General features: G+C 40.9%; 1 protein-coding gene across 12 annotated transcripts in view; it reads left to right on the top strand.

Moving 5' to 3' along the window:
• Window positions 1-15852, top strand: part of PLCH2 (phospholipase C eta 2) — an 816520-nt gene extending 800668 nt beyond the window's left edge. For 10 of the 12 annotated variants that reach the window (XM_073656907.1, XM_073656908.1, XM_073656906.1 and 7 more), the window contains 2 exons: window positions 7207-7546; window positions 13452-15852. In XM_073656907.1, coding sequence (XP_073513008.1) covers window positions 7207-7546; window positions 13452-15091 — 1980 coding nt within the window. In that variant the 3' untranslated portion in view covers window positions 15092-15852. Of the gene's footprint in view, window positions 1-7206; window positions 8270-9250; window positions 9280-13451 lie in introns of all 12 variants that reach the window. The other 2 variants (XM_073656915.1, XM_073656916.1) reach the window with 1 other exon arrangement.
• The last annotated feature ends 7710 nt before the right edge of the window (window positions 15853-23562 follow it).

Here is a 23562-nt window from a genome sequence, read left to right on the forward strand (position 1 = left end):
AGTGGCACTAATGGCATCCCGTCAGTAGGTTGCTATCAGGTTGTGTGCATGGTCGGCGGGTATCATGCGCCTGTCCTGGCATGAATCTACTGACAGGATGTCGTAAACGCTGCTCACTCCCAAAGTAAATGCAGCGCCAGAGAAATCCCTTTAACAATGACTGAACCCATGATTTGCCAAAACTATTGCATTAGAATCAGTTACTAAGTGATAATGCATGTGCGTGGTTTAAGGGGTTTTCTCATGATAGACACTGGTGGTAGATTGCTAGAATAAGTTGCCTATTTTTGTTAGATTGGGGCTTAACCATTGTGAACCCTGCTAATCACCTGAATGATGTGCCATGCCACGTCAGCAACCGTTGGCTTATTGACATGGTCAAGTCAGTCAACATGTCCTCCAAAGGATGCTGATCAAAGTCACAAGAAGTGTCATGACGTTTACCTAGAGCCACTGCCACTTCATACAAGCTATTGGCAAGGGTTACATCATTGGAACAAGGCTGATCGGGCACTTGTGGTATATCCTAGTAATATACCGCCACCGCCCATGGTGAAGTGCCACCACTGTCCATGGGGACGTGCCTCCACCGCCGCCCATGGGGACGTGCCGCCACCGCAGCCCATGGGGGCGTGCCGCCACCGCAGCCCATGGGGACGTGCCGCCACCGCCGCCCATGGGGACGTGCCGCCACCGCCGCCCATGGGGACGTGCCGCCACCTCCGCCCATGGGGACGTGCCGCCACCTCCGCCCATGGGGACGTGCCGCCACCTCCGCCCATGGGGACGTGCCGCCACCGCCCTTGGTCCAGCAACACCTTTTAAGCTTGTAACTAAACACCATCAAATAACCAGAGGAATACTTGGCAGCAAGTTAGAGAGTTTCCTATCTTTGTTTCCCCAGGTCAACGGTCTCAAACTTTGCAATCAACATTTTTCTTTGTCAAAGTGTTCTTGTTTTGCTGCTTGGTCATTTTTTTATTTATTTTTTTTTTTTTTTATACCCTTTAAGACTTTATCATTAGCAAAAAATTAAATCCTTATCCATTTCACAGGTGATTTATGGCCCCATCTACAACTGTATTTTATGATCAAAACCTAAAAGCCCTAAGACATAAAACCCTTCAAGCTCTCTCTGCTTATACTGGAAATGAAGGCAAAGTCTTAATTTCAAAAATTCAATATCTGATTTCTTTTTTAAGAAGAAAAAAAAAAGTCATTCTGGATCGCCTTCTAAATGTGTCTGATTTTTTATTTATTTTATTTATTAACAATTTAATATTGCATTTGATCTGGGATGCACAATAACATATTGATGATATGGCATTTTTTAAAGGATATATTTCATGTTATGTGTAAATGCACACAGAGAATGCATTACAAACAATGGCACTTCATCCTCATACCTGATGATAACTCACAAATTCATGTTCATAGGTGAATTATTTCTTTTCACGATTCTCTGGTGAATGCATTTAATATCTTTTTATTTCTTCGGTTAGAGAATGTTTGCATTCAAGATGTTCTGTATATTTGCCAATTTCTATCCCCCACAAACCATGTTGTTTTCTCTCCGCCTTGGTGTCCGTGTAATGTGGCTGCTGTCACCTCCCTGGAGGCTCCGTCCCTTCATAAATTTTTCATTGAAGAAATTTAAAGTATGTGGTTCAGGTTTTGGTCTCAGAAGAACAATTAATTGACATGCAGCTTGCTGATATTGATCTGTTTAACAAAAGTAACCCATTATGATTTAATAGGGAGAAAAAAAAGCAGTTTCTAAATCCATTGTCCAAGCTGTTTGCTGCAGAATGTAATTTTGACCCTGCTATGTTACACTATAATTTGCATAAGCATAAAGCCCACAAATGCAATACTATATGCTGATGCTAAAAGTACATTACTTAAATTAAATACCAAAAACATCAATTAATTTGGAGTTTTTTAAATTAGAATTTTTTTCCACAATTTTAATTTTACAGAAAAATACTCAAATTAAACCCTATAATATATGGTCTTTAATTATTGCTCTGTATACCTCCACATTTAGTCTCATCTTTAAAGTGCAGGCGGCAATTTTTTTGTTTGTCCTTTTACCGGTTTGAGCATATTAAACTGGCCAACTTACAGAATAGTGGCTGCAGAGCTGAGTAAAATTTATTTTTATTCATTTCCCCTCTCCGTTACGGAGATATTTGCTGGTAAAGCTAAGGTTATAATTTATGATAAGCCCAAAGAGGCATTACCAGACATCTGTCTCTGGGGGCGTGTACTTCTTCCACTGCATGAGGTTGACCAATCATAATCAGGCAGCATCATGCAGAGGAGAAAAGAACACGCCCCCTCTCCTCAATGATCTCTGCTGCTACAGTCTTATGAGGTGTATTCGTTTTGCTCTAATTTTGGCGTGGAGAGGCACTGCTGCAAGTAGGTAATATTTGCTGTTTGCCCCCTTTTTCCTTAGCAACTGTTCCCACCAAGTATACATCTGCATCTCTCCACATAAATTCAGATGTTTCAGATTTTGTTTACTTATTATAGATTGAACTCAATAATAAACCTGTATGCAGTGAGATCCTGAGCTCCCTCTAGTGGTGGCTGACGACAGTCAGAATTTTATCATTTAACCCTTTGGAAGCTCTGTGTCATAAAAATGTGCTCTCACCACTATAGCACTATATTAACGGATTTACCAAGTATAGAAGTCGGATAGGGGATAATTTCCAGTTTGCTTGGGGTCCGACCAATGGATTTACTGCCGATCACTGAGAATGCAGCAATGGTCGAGCATGTGCACCTCCACTTTATTCATTCTCTTAGTTTCTCAGTATTGTTATCCTAGGAATATCGAATAACTTCCATGCTTGGTACAACCCCTTTAATCATCACTGAACATCGGTGATGGGCTCGCCATTTACTGACATTTTTGTGCAGTTCTTTCACGGCAGCTATGAGCATTTGAAAACATTTCCAAAAAAAGAGAACAAGTAAAAATGCAATATATTCAATTCTGTATTTTATTAAACCTAGAAGCCATTTTCTACAGTATCAAACAGCTTTTTTTTAAACCTCTCCCAGTTTTTTTGCAAATTCGTATGACCGTCAACTAATATAACGCTACTAGACACTGGGGCATTATTATATAGATGAGGATCAATAGTAATGATCTTTTATTCAGAGTAGATAACACAGATGTAATAGCCGATGCTTCTATTAGTAATGCAGGAGAGACATTCGGAACATGCAGCGGATTTTTATAGATGAGGCCGATGTCCGGGGTCAGGAATGTTTCCTATAGATTGTGACGACGAGGTTGGCAAATATACACAGAATGTTGCGAGAATGCCAGAATTCCATTCTTCATCGCTCCAGTTCACCCCAGAGAATGTAATGACTATGCTCCATGACTTCTGCTCACAAAGCCACCTACAGTACAACTTGTGGTCCCACCATCTCCTGCCTCTGCTGATGGCCGTGTACCCGATGTTCTCGTACACGTGGATGACACAATTTGCACTGTACCTGTTGTTATTGCCATTGTTCATTCTTGTTAATTGTGCATTTTCTGTTCAGATCCGTGTCTGAAGATTGATTCTGAAGCCATCGCATCTCTAATCGTGTTGCTAATTATTTTTTTTTGCAAGGGATATGTGCCATGTTCTTATCCCATCGTTGCTGTTTTTTCACTTTCTCTATTTACATGGATTGTTTGCTTGTCTTGTTGTCTGTCCTTTCCTTTGGAAGAGCTAGCCAGGTCCATGACGTGACAAACATCATGGTTCTTAAAGGAACACCCTTGGATCAACTAATTCTTGCTATGCTTCGCGCCTAGTGCCCGTCTTTTCTCTATGGTTCCTTGTATCAATGAGACAATAAAAATAATAGTGTATCAGTTTTTCCAGGTGTGTTCCTTTAGGGTATGTTCACAGAGGTCATATAGCAATGGATTTTCAGATGGAAAATTAACTACTTAATACAATAACCAGCATTGTGGGTGAGATTTTACAAATGTGACGGTAAAAAGGTAAAAAAATCTGTATATTTATGCTGTGGATTTTCACCGCTTTGCAATGCAAAGTGTAAACTCTACTGTATATCGGCAGTGAAATGAATGTTCCATGCAAACACACCTTAATGGGTTTGTACCAAGATTTGAAGTCATCCCCTATCCTGATTGCTGGGGGTCTGACCACTGGAACCCCCATGGATCCCAAGAATGGGAGCCCCTTCTGAATAAAGCGGCAGTCCCATTGAGAATGAGTAAAGTGGGAGGGGGTATTCTCCACCTCCGCCCCATTCAGACAGGGCTCTCACTAGCCCCGTTCTCGGAATTGCTGGTGGTGCCAACAATTGGACACCCAGCGATCAAGAAGTTATTCTTAGTCATGAATAGGCTAGAACTTCAAATCTTGGTGCAAAAACTTTAAACAAGTTTTCCGGCCTTTGGCTACAAGTCTTCAGTCACTCTCAAATCTTTCGCACTGCATTCTGTGAGGATTCTCCGATGCCGAGAGCGGGTAATCATGTGACCACAAGTATACAATTTGCATACTTCTAGTCACATTCCGACTAGACGTGTCTGTCCACGCCCACCTAGTCTAGTCAGCATGTGACCATAAGTATGCAAATCACATATTTGTGGTCACACCCCCGCCGCTTCCGGCATCCGAGAATCCTCATAGTGTGCAGTGAATGGGATGTGAGGATTCACAAGTCTGCAGTCACATAGAATGACTGCAGACTTGTATCCTAAGGCCAGACAACCCTTTTAAGTGTACATATGCATGGGACTGAAAAATCCATAGTGGTTATCACCCTTCTACTTTACAAACATTGAAATTTACAAAGGAAATTGCCATGCTGATATTTTAGTATACACAGAGCAGGTTGAAAAAAATTCTACGGCATTTGGCTAATAGTACCAGATTTGCGCCTGGAAAATCCACAGTATTTTTGTGCAGCGTGAGCATACCCTATGTCACCTAAATGCTGGTAACTAGCAAAAGTCGAAACCCTCCCTCAATTTTATGAAAATCAATAATGGTGGTTTTAAATGCCAGATTATGGCAAGTAGTTCAGGCTGTTACTGTTATTATACCAACTTTTCATTTGCCAAGAGGATAGTGGCACCTACAAATGGTAAGATAAGCTAAGACAGAACAATGTATATCCTGTGTGATAGAATCTGTTAGCTCTTCTGCTACATTTAGTAAATACTTGTATTCCTAATGGTATTATGTTGGAGCATCTCTCCTTAGAACTCTACATTGTGCCATTCCTCTGTTATTCCTCCTGAAAATGGATTAATATGTTGTCAGCACGGCAGGTTTTTATGTATACTGACTCTCCTAACCATGATTGTATAGGCACATACCCCATTGACCATGGGATTATAACACTCCGTTATGGCACCAAGCAAAGCTCTAAAAAAAGAAGCTCCAGAATTGATATTTCATAAGCGATTAAAGGTATTTACTAAAGGAGACCTGTCAAGAGGTGATGGTTTCTCTTTCAGTAGGAGTGAAGTCCTAGCCTACGCTTGTTATTGTTAGTTCTCTTTATTCTAGGTCAGGGTTCCCCAACTTTGGTCCTCAAGAGCTATCAACAGATCATGTTTTCAGGATTTCCTTAGTATTGGACAAGTGATAATTCCATCACCTGAGCAATATTAAGGAAATCCTGAAAACATGACCTGTTGGTGACTCTTGAGGATTGATGTTGAGGAACACTGTTCTAGGTGATGTCCATTCTGTTGGATAACTATGGGGGTCCTTCTTGAGGTGCCATCACTGAGTTCAGTGATGTGTCACTTACTGGGCTGTGTTTTTTAATATCAGTGTTTTATCAGCAAGAGATTATCACTACAGGAATAGGTGTCTCGTGCCTCCTAGTCCATTCCTGCTCTGTATAACCCCGCCCCCAGCACTGATTGGCAGCTTGCCAATACAGTGTACACAGGAATCTGACAATCAGTGATGTGGGCGGGGTTATACACAGCTCAGCATTCTGAGCTGTGCTAGATCTGCAGCAGAGAAAACTGTGATTGTATTGAAATGACAGCAAGTGGCACATCACTGGAATCGGGGTCTCAGCCACTACATCATCCTGCTTTCAGATTACTCAAGGAAAACCTGGTGACAGATTCTCTTTCAGTTGGAACACAATAGCACTTGGGGTGCACTACTAGTTGCTATATTCTAACCAGAGAGACTGCATTAGGCTGGAAACACACGTGCGGCTTTTGATGCAGTTTTTTCATCCAAAGCCAGAAGTGAATTCAGTGGGACGACTTTTGAGTCAAAAAAATTTCATCGAAAACTGTAAAATTGGGGAATGTAGAAAAAAAATCTCTATCTCTGTATCCAAGCATCACAACCGCTGAAACAATGGGAATTGCAGATGGGAAGCTATGGATTCTTTTTTGATATGTTGCCCGGCTGTTACAGCCACAAGAAATCACCATGAGAGGAGCTCACTGCTGGTACGAAGGGCCAGTGTTGATTTCTCCTTGGTTACATTTGCCATTGGCAGGAACATAAGCCAAGTAATTTAATGAAAAGTTGCCACTCAAAGATAAACACTAAGCAAAAGCCAAAAGAGTGTTCTACGTCTTACTAAACGGGACAATGGTATTGCAAATTTCAGCTTTCAGCAGAATCGTCAGCACTCAGAGAATGCTGAAAGCTGAGATCTGCAACAGGTACATAAGACAAGGACTCTCTTTAGTGCATTACTTCAGCTCTGCTTAGAGTATTCCTTTATTATTTCTAGATCTGGACTTTACCAAGGACATGAAAGTGAGATAGTGGAAGCACATTTCTCAGGTTTCTCAGTTTTGTTTCTTGTCCCGAACCCTTGATGATCATTTCTGACCGGATTATTCACGCAGTGTGTCCTAACTGTTGAAACTTGCAAAAACTCTAAGCAAGTAGGAGCAACCTGTGTTTGGGGAATAAGTTATGTATTGCCCATAACCATATAACTGAAATATCATTTCAGCCATTTCCAAGTCACCATTTTTTGTTTTCTTTTCCGCCAAGACTTTTTTCTTATGCCATAAAATATTTATAACTTTTATTTGTTGTATTCAACTTGTTTGTTTTCGATGAGCAGTGTAAAACATTACATTACACGTTCTCATTTTGTGATAGACCAAGCAAGTTTTAATTTTTTACATTTTTTTTTTTTTTGTGGTTGCCTTCCATCTAGGTCAAGCAGGCCGTGGGTTTAAAAGGTCTGTTTCTGAGAAATCCAAAGCAAGCCTCTCTGGACAGTCATGCTGCTGGACCGCTTCACCGGAAACATTCCATTAGTAGTCATATATTAAGAAGAACTGCCAGTGCTCCAACGAAAGGCCAGCTAAAACACAAAAAGGGCTTTCCGGAAATTGCAATTGACTCCAAAGACAACAGCTCAGAAGGAGCTAGTGAAGATAAGGAGACGGACGATTCATCTATTCCCCGCTTTGATAAAGAGCCTGAAAGTGCTTCTCCGTTTCTTCCATCCAGGGAAAGTACTCCCGTGGAATTACGCACCAAGAGTTTGAAAGGTAAGGGTATAAGCTCTGGTAAAAGCAAAAGCCACGTTCGTATCTCTAGGTGTCCGACGTTCAGTGAACCGCTACGAAGGTCGGATAGAGCCCCTCAACTGGATAGTCCTGCTCATAAACCAGGTGTGTTTGCTCGTTGTGCAATGAATGGTTCAGGTAGAATCGGGATGGCCACCAACTGTATGAAATGCGTGATTGGCTCGAAAGAGAGTCCCGACTTAGACTGTAAGTGGAGTGATAACAGCAGCAGCAAACCGATCATACATGATATTCCAGCTCACAAACAGTATAGCGGTGCACAAGAAGAAAGGTTAGAATTGAAATATTATGGTATCACAGATCAGCCAAGAAGGCAACAGACAGACTTGCTAGCTCTCAATGACAATGGGAACACCGATGATCCGCCCAGAAACTCGCAGTCCATTGTAATACCAGGGAAGAAAAATGGAGAATCCAAATGTGCTGGGATGAAAAGTCATCCTAGACAGCGGTGGCAATGCCAAACCGGTGGCAGGTATGGAAGTACTGTTAATTTGGTCCCTGTTGGCAGTGGTTCTATATCCTCTAACTCAAGCAGCCTTGAGAGCCTTGGAAGTCCAGAACTGTCTATGGGCTGGCATGAAAATTCTCGAAGGCAAATGGGTACCCTACAAAGGGAAATGAATGCCTTGTTCGTTCAAAAGTTGGAGGAAATTCGAAGTAAATCCCCTATATTCTTTTCTGGTAAGATATATATTGTCCCACCATCACTGTTTTTTAGAAATCTGTCACAGCGTGGAGTTATAGTAGTGTTTTGGTTTTTTTTGGTGCTGTTTATGTTGTGTTTTTGTCTGTAGACGTTAGTGCCATAACTTTAGCCATTACATTGTTGTGTGTTGTAATGTATATTGTGTCTTGGCCGTATTTGTTCTGTTATGTAACTATTCAAACCTGAGCCTTTATCTTATTGTTAATTTTGTTCGATTTTTTTATTTTTTTTTTTAACTTTTATGTACTCCCCAATACAATATTATATTCAATGTAAGAACAATAGCTATTAAGCTATTAGAAGGAAAGGTAGGGACTCAGTACAATTGGGGGAGAAAGGTTGAACTTGATGGACCTAGGTCTTTGCTCAACCTACGTTACTATATTACTATGAAAAAAATCTTAAAAAAAGACACAAGACTCTAACATTTTTAGCCGATTGTTCTTTACAGTAGATGTCAAGTAGTGATGTCAAGTTGGTGGCCTTCATTTGCCAGATTAGTGCCCCAACGCATAAATAAGATGCCACAACAAACGGCAATGTCTTCAAACCAATGATGGCCATACAGGATGTGGAGATCTCTTCTGTCCTGCTGGGTGAAAATATATGCCATCTTCCAGCTACTTTTCCTACAGGCTCTGTATTTTTACATTAGACCTTCAGTAAGTAAATTTTTGCTAAACTGTTTTTTTTATGGCTGAACAGAGAACCTTATAAGACCATTTTGGGCCACCAATATTTTATAGGTCAAGTGATTTTTCATTTGAGACCATAAATGGAAGCTCTGATTGGAGTACGTTACATAGCAAAGCTGTCTTCCGATATGTCTGTCCGTCTAACCGATCTTGTGTCCTTCTGTCTACTCGTTCATGTACGTAAAGATCACCTTAAATCTTCTCCTGACTAACTTCTCTCCTGTGTTCTTCCTCTTAACTTGTACTTCTCCGTCTCTCTAGTAAAAGACTGAAAGGACAAGAGGGTTCAGGTAACTGTTGTGGTGTTCATGGCCGTGTGAAATGGGCTGTTTGCTCATTTTTATTTTGTCAAGACTTCTAAAATTGAAAAAAAAAAAAAAAAAAGAATAAAGAACTACAAAAATATTTGAACAGAACTGCTAGTGAGCCGTGGAATCGATGGAATATTTTTATTGGACTTTTTTCTACTAGTGTTACAAAATGAGTCTTGATAAAATTGTAAAACTACATTTTTATCAGCTTGCATATATGTGTCATATCGAGTACTTGTATAAATTTAAACGTGGTTTTAATCATGTGCTTTGTACACTACGAGTAAAGCCCCGCATCCCTTCAAACACTCTAGATAGCTGTAGGCCAAACGATGGTTCGGCCAATTGTCCGGCTGGCAGATTTCTCGCCAACTCTCCCATACAAAGGATCCCTTATTCTGACTCCATAACTAGGCTGTGAATGTAGGGTGCTTCATATTTTGACTCCATAACTAGGTGCTTTAGACATCGTTTCTATGGCTGTCTCTATGTACCATTACTCACACAAAGAGATTTCATCAGATAGCTTGACTCCACTGCAGAGGCACGTATGAAGATTCCAGAAGAAGGTTTATTTTCAAGCTGAATTTTTGTAGTATTCACAATTACAGTAGCAGTAGGCAAAAAAGACTATTCTGAACCAGAGCTGAAGACATGTGGCTTCATAAGATGGCTGTCATAGTCACAATGAGGAAGAAAGGGGCCTAGGGAGTCAGAAGAGGATGGAGAAGAAACTTCTAAAAGGCAAACCATATTGCACAGCAACAATACAATACAATATTGTATGATTCCCAAATCGTGGGACATGACCACTCTACAGACAGGCGCCTTATCTGTAAAGAACAAAAGGATCGGCAGTATGAAATTGGAGTTGCCAATTTCTTAACTACCTTAACCTTAATCCTTAACTACCCCAACAATCTTCTATTGGGGTCTCCATACACAATTAGACTGTTGGCTGAACCCCTCAATATTGTCAGGTTCATCCAACGCTGTTCTAATGTGTATGGGGGCCTTGAGACTGGCCTTAGTAAGCAAGAGAGGATCTTCCAGAGACCTCCAGATTCTGATACAGATACTATTAAAAATGGATGTCTAGTAATTCTGTATGGATGGAAAGTTGGACACTGGTTGGCCAATGATACATCGCTTTAAAGCTTGCCATATACATGATAGCTGTTGGTTTAATGTCCCTTTGGCTGACTTCTCTCTCTCATGCCTCCCCCTTATACATGAGCACCTGGCTTGGCTGAGTTTTCTGTGTTTTCAATGGGGAGAGAGGAGAAATCCGCACTGCCTGGAAGAAAAAGGATTGACCTTTTCAAATTCCATCTGTCATGCAGGGTGTGGGAAAGACTTAGTGCAGCACAGAGGGAAGAGGGAAAGGGAGCCCAGACACTAGGGAAAGGGGGGAGTGGAGACCTCCTAGTCTGGTCTAGTGGCTCTTCACCAATCACCGCACGTGTACCTCTCCCTGACTTTCCTTGGCATATGGCTAAGGCTAGGGAAGGGAGAAGATGAGCACTAGTCGATCTCCACTTAACTCTATAGACAATAAGGGAAGACAAATAGGGGGGGGATTGCTTAGCTTTAGATGACTCCAACCAAATACGCATACTGCCTCAAGCTCCAGAGAGGACGAAGTACTGCTCTTGCTAAAGCCTCACAAGTAGTAATGAATATCGCCGGCACCTCCCTCTCAGACACACCAGGTATTTATACACCCAGGCTAGGGAGTTAATTAGCCAGAGGGAGGTAGCCGCTGGGTCCTAGAGAGACAGCCTCTAAAACGGTGTCTGCAATGCCAAACGTAGTGATCTCCTGCAACCAACTGCAGGGCGACTGTCTGTCACCTCTGACACACCCGTAACACCATCTGTCCGATCCTTCTCTTCCCAGACATCATCTGTCAGGGGTCAGTTTAGGAGGCTCTAATACACATCAGACGGTCTGTTGACCCTGCTAAAATCGTCAGATTTAGCTGACTTCCCACTAATGTCTATGAGGGCCATAACACTTGCAGTATAAACTTTGAATTCATAGTTTCCTTTAATCGAGCGCACCAATAACATACTACTTTTACTACTGCATCATTTACTGTTTTACAAACCAAAATGTTCTTTTATGTAAGACAGTAATCTCCATTGAAATCAATATCGCCCATAATGACTTTAGATTGTATTATAGAATTTCCTTCATCAGCGTGGTCATACATGTGGACTGATAGGAGGGCAGAGCAGGGAAGAGTCAATATAGTTTTCATGGCAACTTAATATTAGCCAGTATAACACAGAATCATAGCCATTTCCACCCTTGACATTTCTACATAGTCATACATGAAAGAAACAAATCCTTGTGGACACGTGAGAGACCTTGCCTACCCAGTTATTGTTTCCTCCATTCAGCCCCAATCGTTCCCATGCTGTCTGGCACAGTAGAGGTGCATGTTCATGTTATCCATGTCGCATGCTGTGTTACATGTGTTCAGGAACTTTGCATGTGTTTGCAAGCCCTGTATACTGTATGTGGGTGGTAGAAGGTTATCAAAGTCCCTGCTTATGGGCCATTCCTTATCTAACCTCCCATAGACATTCAGTAACCCAATTCAGTTACCCCACTCATTTACATATTTGGGTATAAGGATGCCATGCAGTAGGTGATTACCATGCATCAAGAATGATCTGATTCTACTTGAGATTTGGGTTAATTGAGAATTTCAGATTTGTTGCAAATCCGGTTGAACACACATTTATGGCCACGGATCTGGTGAACGCTGTATCACATCTAGTTCAGGTCCTACTTAGTTGAGTATGACCCAGGAATAGAGATGAGCGGATCAGGCAAAATTCAAATACGCCTGTTCGCGTGTTTCTTCCTGGGAAATGCTATTTGCGGAGAAGTTATTTTCCACAAATTTAATGTCCCTTATTATTCTCTGGTGTCCTTCTAAAACCTATAGCATAATAAACATAATATGCAAAAGTGAGAAAGGTTTTTCTATTCACCTTACCACTCATCTCTGTGGACCCCTACGCTTCATCGTCTCCCGTCTGGTCCTCGATGCATCTTCAGATCGCCTCGTTCTTCCTGAAATCTCCAGGCTTTTGACATTGGTCAGGGACTTACGGCCTTGTTGTGGCCCAGAAGGGTCCTGCGCAAGGTCACGGTGCACACCATGATGTCAAGTCTTCTCACTCGCTTGTGTAGAATCCTCCTGGTCCTCATCAAAGCCTTAAGTCCCGGTCAATGGATTTTGGCACTACTGAAGGCGATCTGAAGATAGGGTGAGGATCGGACAGGTGATGCGAAGAGGCTGGAGATGTGAAAGATAAGGTGAGTATAAGGATTTTTTTATATATATTTTGATGGCCTTTTAAGGTTCAGAAAAATGGTGTCCACAATTTTGCTGAATCTGTACAGAAGCATTTAAGAAAAAAAAAGGCAGCATTTTGGAGAATGCAAATTTCTGTGTAATTCGCATAGAATTCAATTCGACACCTTGTCTTATCTTCCACCCCCCACCCCCCTCAGGCCCTCCATTAGGCACAACACAATTGATCAGTTTTACTTAGGGCTTGTGCACATGACCGGTTATATAGTACAGGTGCTATTTGTGGTTTTCACAGATGGCACTCATACCAATGTTATTCTTTGGGGCTGTCCACATGTCCAATTTTGATCCAAGTCTATAGGTCCATGGAAAACATCGAACCGCACTTAGATGATACCTGATATCCAATTTTCTAGGACTAACATAATGGAGAAACTTTTTTTTTCTCTCCACCTCCAAGAAAAACTACTTTCACTCTAATAAAACTCTGATCAGCATAATCGGGCCTGTTTTCTGTAATGGAGAACATATGGTCTTGTGACCCTACCCTGACAGCGATTCTACAATTTATTGGACATTTGATGATGGTTGGTCTGTCTTATGCTGATTTAGTTGATTGCCTTTTGCCTGCTGGATGTATGGGAAGCATTTTTGGTGGCTTTTATACATCCAGACAACCCTCCTAGATGCTAGTGCATTATATATATTCTGGATGCCGATGCATGCATCTTCATCAGACTACTTAGTGTGTAGTACACCTTCTACTGAACTGATAACCTACTATTTTTTTCTTGTTTTTTTTGTTTGTTTTTTTTTACAGATGCCAGACAAATCTCAATTTATAGGTCGGTCTCTTCTTTATGTAGTCTTGAAACTATTACAGAAGAACCCTCCTTTGCCAAGCAGATGCCTCTTCCTGGTCCTACATTTCTCCAGCCTGTTGCCTCAATTACAAATGAAGACCTTAAAGGGTACAAGGATTCAACGGAATCTCAATCTGAATGTCCTAGCGCAGCTAGTAACTCTGAGAATATGTACAGAGAAAATCAAATACATGACCTAGCCATAGGTAAAATTATTCAACCGACCAATAGTTCAATCGTGAGCACTGATTATTCAGAAAACACATGCAAAAATAAAAATGGTAATATGCACAATAATGCCAGTGGCAAACAAGAAATCACAATTACCATCAATCCTATCAACATGAAGCCGGGAATGTCTCTATTAGCAGATGTCTCGAGAGAAAACAAGGTCCGTCAGTCAAAAGGGAGTCAAGGTGAACGGGTCTTTGTTCAAAGGAGCAATAGTTCAGAGACATCAAATATTACCAAATCTTTAGAGCAGCTAATAAAGCTCACCCCAGTAATGAAACCTATACCTCCTGGTGTTCTAAGACCAAAGCCTAACCGAATTCCCCAACAATCATCAGTGATCCGTACTGGACCTCTAATTCCTGTCAGAAGAACAAAAAGTGAAGGTCACGTCCTTTCAAGCAGCTTGGCATTACAGTCTCCGGTGGCAGAGGTTTATTCTGATGCCACCATTAATGATAAGATATGGAGCAAGTTAGAACTCAACAGTCATAGGGACAGCATGTCTTCGTCTTCCAGTAAATCTTCGAACGACACAGTAATTGACCTTTCTTTGCCTAATTTAGCACAGAAACATTTGCTGGATCTTGATATCTCTGATGATAACTTTGATAGTATTAAATTACAAAATCGCATCCGACCAAGATCAGCAACTACTTTATCCAGAGAAACCTCTTTTGGAGTAACAAAAAGCAAGTCCAACCCTAATTTAATATCTAGCACCAAAGCAATAGATGAACTTTATCCAAGGCCTTTAGCTAAAAGTCCTGAAGAAGTATTACCACCCTTACCACGAAGGAACACTTGGAATAGATTATATGTAGAGAGCCTCAAACAGACCTCCAGAAAACCCAACACTAATAAGGCATCGGCCACCCAGTCAATGTCCAAAAGCCTTGGGGACTTGACCTCAGATGATATATCATGCAATTTTGAAAGCAAGTATCGAAGCATAAGCAGAAGCTTTATTACAAGGTCTATGAGAGCTCAGAGGAGACCTGCCGGTATGAATGCCTCCACGAAGTCTACAGATTCCCTTACAGAGCAACTCAAGAAGCTGACAAGTTTTGAGAAAGAAAATGACATTACTTCTCCCACCGAATTCCAACCTGTTCAGTATGAGGACGACGGCATGAATCTTCTGCGAAGAACATCCTCCAGAAGCCAGAGCAGAGTAAGATACATTGCCAACAGAGCAAAACAAGCCCAAGAGCGACAAAGACTTCAAAATCTGGTCAATGGGAATTCCATAGAGGAAAGAGGAAATCCAGAAGGAGCTTGTGCAATAACTAAAGGGTTCTGTAATGATTCAATTTCAACCACCAAGTTTACATCAGAATCCTTGGATAGATTCGGACCCCAATAATACATTGTTGTGACTATCACGTTTACGTAGCATTTACATCATGTAAAGGATAAATTGTCCGTGCAAGATATACCTCGATGGGGAGAATTCTATAATTTAGTTTTGGGACTGGACTGAAATTCTAAAGCACTTATAGTACTGTATATATTTTTAAATTGTTAGGTTTACATTGGATTTGCAATATGCTGTTGGACACCATTACATTTAGATATTCCCAGAATATATTGGTTCCGTCCATCCATCCATGGAGGTCTGTCCTCCCCTTTACAGAAGACTATTCCTGACCATCCAGTATGTTAACAATTTTCTGCACTGCTTTACCAATGTGAAACGTGATATTTTTAAACTGCTGCTGTATATAGCACCTTTAAAGTACATATTATTTTATTTTTTGCACTGCCATATAAGATTTTAAGAATATGGTATGTTTTAAACGAAAAAAAGAGCAAACTAAAAATAATATTTTAAACCCCTTCAGTATGTATTATTGCTTTAAAGTTTCTTTTCTGATATTTTAATTTTTTTGTTTTTAAAACGTTCATTTATGTCGGCATCCTAGATGTATGTTTTAGAATGTGGTTAAAAGATTTTTTTATATATATACGTCTATTAATTCTATTTGTTTTTTCTTTTGTTTTTGTTTTTTTTAATTAATTTAGTTAATTTTATTCCTTGGTTATACTTATCTTCAATATATTAAATGTTTTAACAGTTTGTAAACTACCAAAATCTATTAAATAAAATTATTTAACCTGCAAAAATATTACCTTTTACTTACAAAAAACTTTTTTATATATTTGGGGCATGTCTATCACAAGAAGAAATAGTCTTCAAAATCTTTTGTTTCAAATTCATGAAAATGTGTGAAGTTAATTTTGAATATTTAGCTTACAAATTTAGTTTGAATACTTTGGTACATATTCGAGATGTTTTTGATCCCCAAAGGGAAAAATGTTGACTTAACCCTGCAGGGGTAAATTGGTGAAAGAGTGAAAGAAATTACTTATAACATCACATATCAGTAATAGGATGCAATGAGTGCCAAGTAGAGATGAGCAAAACGATTTGATGCTGAACTAATTTTTTTAAAGTTTTAGGAAATCAGTTTGTTCTGCCAACTTCAAACAACCTGTGATTTGAGTTGCGACAATCACCCAAAATGGCCGCCAGTGTTGTACAACTGCAGCACTGAAGCAGATTAGTGCCGTAGTCTAAAAATAATAAAGAGATTAACATAATAGGATAAAAGAGATTGGATAGAATAGCTGGGCTGGCAGCTTGTCCTTTTGCATTTCAGTTAAACTCTTTTATTCTTTATGCACTAGAAAGCAGCAAGCCAACATTTTTTTCACAGCTGTTTTACTAGTCTATTTGATACCTGTATATGCCACACCGGTACTGCTGCTTTTTGCAGTTCATAGTTTTTTGGATGTGTACCTAATGGTGATGAGCACAAGTGCTTGTTATTCGAGTTTGCCTAGGGTTCTCGGGTATGCATAGAGTATTGCGGGTGCTCGAATGACATGTTCAAGTCCCTGTGACTGCGTGTTTCGCGGCTGTTAGACCGCCACAAAACATGCGGGGATTGCCCGTGTTTGTCAGGCAATCCCCGCATGTTTTGTGACATCGTAATGTGATAGTAGTCATCTGTGAATATGTTGAAGCATCTGTATAGGTAGCATAAAGCATTCACTGAATAGATCTTGCTGCAGACAAACCAGACATCTTCTTGCCTGTCCCTTCATATTCTATACTGTGCAGCTGCTACCACTGCCAATAGAGCCACACATCTCCTGCCTGTCCAGTGTGTTGTATACTGTTCTGTGCTGCCATCATATTTTATACTTTGCAGTTACTGCTGCTGTTACTTCCACTACCGGTAGATAGCCACACATCTCCTCCTTGTTCTTTGCATTATATAGCTATACTATACTGCTGCTGCTTGGAACCCTACCCTCTGCAGGTAAATAAACCTGAAACTGCTTCCAAAAGGGATAATTTTTGTACAGCTTTTTAAGAGCAATTGTTTCTTCTCTTTCCAAACAGCCAATCTATTGCTGCTCCCAATAACGGGATAATTTTTGGAAGGCTTGTTAAAATCTATAGCTTCTTGATTTACCAAACAACAAACCAAAAAAGCCATGGCTTCCTCCTTGTACACCACCTTTGTATAAACAGTTTCCATGCAGACATTTGCCCATAAAATGGATAACCCTTCAAAAAAGGTGCACGTGTTTCGTGAATTTTGTCTTTGTATTTGTCTGGAATCATTTTTTCAACATTTTAGCACAAAAGTTTCTGGCGTACATAGAATCAATCCAGGGGGTACTGAAGTAAATTTGCACAAAAATTTAGAAACTTTTTGAAAAGCATCCGGAAAGTCTAAACCCCATCCATAATGGTGAAGTAAAAATAAAAACAGACAAACACCTAATGTGGAGCAATTTTTTTCCGCAGTCCTAGAAAAACCTGCAATATTTTAAAGGAAAGCGTGACTTTTAACTCTTTAAAAGTTGCAAAATGAGCAAAAACTTCCAAAAGAAAAGAACTTTGAATTAGTGCAAAATTGATCAAAAATGATGCACCAATCTGATGAAAACTGCAAATGATGAATCAGATCCCATAGATTTTTTTTTTTTTTTTAAAGAAAAACCTTCCCTTAAGCTAAACCTTGCCAGAACATTAACCTATTACCTGCCACATACCTAATTATTATGTCCTATTTGCCTCGTGCAGTTTTCTTCCCAGCATCATACACTGCTCTCAATATAAGCAAAGAAAAAAGCAGATATTTTTATTTCTAGCAGAAAAATGTGTTTTTTTTCTTTTCCTAACTTTAATTGAACACATTGAAAAGAATATGCCATTTACAATTTCTAATTAAAGAAGCCAGTGTTTACAGTGAATGTTGTTATCAAGTGCAATTAGCCGGAGTGCGGAGAACTTGTTCATCATGTCACATCCAAAAATAAAATATCCAGAAGGAAAAAAAAAAGACAAATAAATTAAAAATGTCTTAATAACCAGTTGTGTAAGAAACCCCTTCAATCTGGGCAGTGTTTCCATAGTAACGGTAACCACAGCAATGTGGGCTCCTCTGTGATGACAGTGAGATATAGTGTATACTGAATGACGGTGACTGGCCCCCGTTTTGGCACAACCTTACCACAATTATCTTCTCACGATGAATTTTTATTTTAATGGATTTAACAAAAACTTGTGTGAGTCCAATATAGATTAAAACAACACTTTCACAATATACCATGGGGGTTACAGATGTGGAGTTTATTTTGGGTGGAAGGTCAAAATATTAATATATTCCTTACTACTGTGGCTTGAGGCCTATTACTGTGTTAACTTAAAGGGGCTTTTGAGCAGAGCTTTTTTGTTTGTTTTTATTTTTAAAGGGGTTTGAGTCTGTTAGAAAAAAATAATAATCTAAAATGAAAAATACTAAATCGTCCCCCTCAAATTCTGCTCGGACACTTGCTTGCTCATCAATGGTCTCCACTTCCTGGTTCCATCTCGACCCGCCAGAAATGTCAGAAAATGCATGCTCAGCCAATCACTGATGGAGGCGGGTCACTGCTGCGGCCAGTGATTGGCTGAGTGGGCAAATACTGCTTTTACAAATGCATCAGGACTGGGTAAGTGTTGGAACAGAAGCTGAAAGTGTATATATGTGTGTGTGTATGTATATGTATGTATGTGTATATATATATATATAATGTGTGTGTATATATATATATATAATGTATTTATTTTCTTATTTTCTATAGTCAGAAAAAGGTTTTTCCAAACAACCAGAGTAGTAGCATATACCTTGTGTGTGTATATATTATACACATATACATACATATATATATATATGTGTGTGTGTGTATAATATACTGTATATATATATTATACACACATACATGCATACACACAGATATATATGTGTATGTACAGTACAGACCAAAAGTTTGGACACACCTTCTCATTTAAAGATTTTTCTGTATTTTCATGACTATGAAATTTGTACATTCACACTAAAGGCATCAAAACTATGAATTAACACATGTGGAATTATATACTTAACAAAAAAGGGTGAAACAACTGAAAATATGTCTTATATTCTAGGTTCTTCAAAGTAGCCACCTTTTGCTTTGATGACTGCTTTGCACACTCTTGGCATTCTCTTGATGAGCTTCAAGAAGTAGTCACCGGAAATGGTTTTCACTTCACAGGTGTGCCCTGTCAGGTTTAATAAGTGCGATTTCTTGCCTTATAAATGGTTTTGGGACCATCAGTTGTGTTGCGCAGAAGACTGGTGGATACACAACTGATAGTCCTACTGAATAGACTGTTAGAATTTGTATTATGACAAGAAAAAAGCAGCTAAGTAATCATCATTACTTTAAGAAATGAAGGTCAGTCAGTGCGAAAAAACCATCAAGCGCTACAAAGAAACTGGCTCACATGAGGACCGCCCCAGAAAAGGAAGACCAAGAGTCACCTCTGCTTCTGAGGATAAGTTTATCCGAGTCACCAGCCTCAGAAATCGCAGGTTAACAGCAGCTCAGATTAGAGACCAGGTCAATGCCACACAGAGTTCTAGCAGCAGACACATCTCTACAACAACTGTTAAGAGGAGACTTTGTGCAGCAGGCCTTCATGGTAAAATAGCTGCTAGGAAACCACTGCTAAGGACAGGCAACAAGCAGAAGAGACTTGTTTGGGCTAAAGAACACAAGGAATGGACATTAGACCAGTGCAAATCTGTGCTTTGGTCTGATGAGTCCAAATTTGAGATCTTTGGTTCCAACCACCGTGTCTTTGTGCGACGCAGAAAAGGTGAACGGATGGACTCTACATGCCTGGTTCCCACCGTGAAGCATGGAGGAGGAGGTGTGATAGTGTGGGGGTTCTTTTCTGGTGACACTGTTGGGGATTTATTCAAAATTGAAGGCATACTGAACCAGCATGGCTACCACAGCATCTTGCAGCGGCATGCTATTCCATCCGGTTTGCGTTTAGTTGGACCATCATTTATTTTTCATCAGGACAATGAGCCCCAAACACACCTCCAGGCTGTGTAAGGGCTATTTGACCAAGAAGGAGAGTGATGGGGTGCTACGCCAGATGACCTGGTCTCCACAGTCACCAGACCTGAACCCAATCGAGATGGTTTGGGGTGAGCTGGACCGCAGAGTGAAGGCAAAAGGGCCAACATGTGCTAAGCATCTCTGGGAACTCCTTCAAGATTGTTGGAAGACCATTTCCGGTGACTACCTCTTGAAGCTCATCAAGAGAATGCCAAGAGTGTGCAAAGCAGTCAGCAAAGCAAAAGGTGGCTACTTTGAAGAACCTAGAATATAAGACATATTTTCAGTTGTTTCACACTTTTTGTCAAGTATATAATTCCACAAGTGTTAATTCATAGTTTTGGTGCCTTCAGTGTGAATGTACAATTTTCATAGTCATGAAAATACAGAAAAATCTTTAAATGAGAAGGTGTGTCCAAACTTTTGGTCTGTAGTGTATGTATAAGTGTATAGATATCAAATTTTTTATGACAACAGTGCAATCATTGGTAAGGGTTGGGTATAGAAGTTGTATTTGTGCTCAGGCCTAGAAGCCTGGGGAGGCCCAAAAAGTCCCACTATCCCTAACGAGGAGAGTTCTGAGTACTATTAAAGACTTGATACAACACCTTTAACAGGGCCATAAATTAAGTTTCAAAGTTATTCCTTATCCATAGAATAGGTGATAACTTTCTGATTGCTGGAGATCCAACTGCTGGGATCCTGAGGCTCTGAAGAGCTTCATGTGAATGGAGCGGAGGTCCAACATGCAAACTGCCGTTCCATTCATTCTTTTTGGAGTGCCGAAGACAATTGGCTATCTCCGGTAGTCCCATAGAGAATGAATGGAGAGGCAGTGTGCATGATAGACATCCACTCTCCAAAGCTCCGGTTCTCTGGATCGGAAAAAGGGCATACTAGTCAGGCCCCCAGCAATTGGTAAGTTTTCCCCTATTTTATTTACAAGGGATAACTTCCAAACTTGGTACAACTCTTTTGCGATTTTTGAATTAAAGCACAGGAGGCTAATATTAAATCACTGAGTTCTAGTGGATAAGGAGACTCTTAAAATCGGCAGCCCAATCCACTGCTAAATAAATACAAATGCTACCAAGGAAAATTGAATATTGATTGGGTCACACCAGAAAAAAGTGTGCTGGTGTATGTACATTTACATCAATACCTTCATGTATATCTATTGTGTGGAGGCATGTAACCGGCAGAATACAGGTTACTGCAAACTAGAGCAACCGGAGGATCAGCCAAAGAGTAGGGGCTGTGGTGCCTGTACTCATGGTGATCCACTGGACATTCAAACATCTAATGACTACTAAAGACCTGGAGAACCAACCGAGGTACAGAAGACACTGACCACACCATTACATGAGCTACGGGATCGTCAGGAGGCAGAGTAAGTTATCACTCGGAATAGATACTAAGAGGGCGATTCATCAGGATTAATGTTTCGTTCGCTAGTCTAGATGAAGTGTTCACTGGTGTAAGATGCACCAAATTAATTTAGGCTTGTGTGCCTCTTAATGAAGTTGCGCATCTTTCAGCTGTTCTGCAGCAGCATAAAAAAAATGTGCCCCAGTCAAGAACAGGTGTCGTAATTTATAACACTTTTATGGTGTTAATTATGATGAATTTGTTGGGTGCGCTAAGCCACGCACCCTCCGGTCCACCTCCCCCCCATTTTCAAAAAGTTGCCGATGCTGGCCAGGAGTGGCATAAAAACACCAAAAGTTTTAAAATTTTTTACTCAACTGCAACATGTGCAAAAATTTAATTTAAGTATAAACTGCTTGATGAATCGGCTCCTATGTGATTGGACTTCTAGGTACTCACCAGTCACAATAGACCATCTATTGCCAGTGGGACCAGGTCCTGCAAATAGATTCATTGTTGAACGTTCGACCATTTTTGCCCCACCGATGTCAAGAACCAGTTATTTCTACAGCCCTAATCTAGCGCCAATACTGGTCATGTTCTTTAGCTGGGCAAGCCAAGGAGCAAGTAATCTGCATAACCTGTGCATGCACTGCCAGATTATGCCGCCCTCAGTTAAAAATATATATATATATCTGGCGCTGGCCTTCCCATGGAAGTACCAACTGTTGGTTGGCACTGGCCTCCTCAAGGAAATACAGTGGCTTGTGAAAGTATTCTCCCCCCATGGCTATTTACCTATTTTGTTACATTACAATCTGTGTTTAAATATTTTTGTAATCCAATTTGTGTGTGATACATCGGCACTAAATAGTCTAAGTTGGTGTGACTCGCCCAGGGGGATATGGGGGACTCGGCCTTTACCTTCTTCGGATGTCACGGCGGTCGGCTCCCGGGCCCGTACCCTGGGGTCACTCTTAAAAGGAGTTGTTGCTTGAAGCGATGATAAACTGTTTTGTCTTGTGACGCCACCTGTGGTTCCTGGTAATGAGTACCAGCGCAGCTGCAGACCTCCGGGGGGTGATGGGATGGCAGCTGAGATGTTTCTGCTCCCCACAGGCGGAGCGGGCCCCCGGGGCAGGGTTGATGGAAGGGATGCAGGTGAGAGGTGGCCCAGCCGGGTCAGGGGAGAATAACAGACACGCACACAGGGGATTCGCTTCAGTACCTTTACTGGTGTAGATGGCAGGTACGGTCCAGGGTACTTGGTAGGAAGGGTGCACTTCTGGACTCTCCCCAGTGAGCCGGTATAAGGCCTCCTTGTCTGTTTCTTCCTCTCTCTCTCTGAAGCTCCTGACCTGCTTGGAACTAGGCCTAGCTTCTGTACTCTTTCCCACTCTCTCACCTGTCTGCTTGGTGGTAAGAACTGTCCTCTGGCTACCACTATCCCTGGACGCTGGGGCCTTCATGGTTCCTAGTTCTTTGGATGGTTGCAGCTTCAGGTTGACCAGGGGTCTAGAATCCCCTTGGTATACCGCTTAGTCCTACTGGGCGTAGAGGACCCTGTAGGCGCGGACCCGGTGTCCGGCTTGTGTTCTGGGGTGAGCCAAAGATGCTCCTCTGCCCCCCAACACTTCTCTCTCCTCTCCTTGCCTCCGGCCACGCTCTAGGCCCTCAGGCTTCAGCACGTGCTTTAGGCCTTAACTTTTCCTCAGCACAGCAGCTAACATGTGCTGCTTCTTTGCTGCTCTAAAGTGTCAGCACACTCTCCTACCTAACTCCACCCTCCAGTATATATATACCTAACAGGGCTCCCTCTTGTGGTATGAGGTGGAAGGGTGGAGGTGTCTGTTTATATTGAGGGCCTCTTGTGGAGAAGTCCATCCATGCACCCTTTTGGGTCCTGTGGTACCTGTGGGTAGCAGGGTGCCACAGGTGAAGTGAGAAAAATATAGGCTAAAATTTAATCTATGGCATCAAATAACTAAAAATTGGCATGTGCATATGTATTCTCAA

This window comes from Phyllobates terribilis, unplaced genomic scaffold (genome assembly GCF_046119375.1).
Source record: "Phyllobates terribilis strain yellow unplaced genomic scaffold, ASM4611937v1 Scaffold_12__6_contigs__length_324123572, whole genome shotgun sequence".
NCBI lineage: Eukaryota > Metazoa > Chordata > Amphibia > Anura > Dendrobatidae > Phyllobates > Phyllobates terribilis.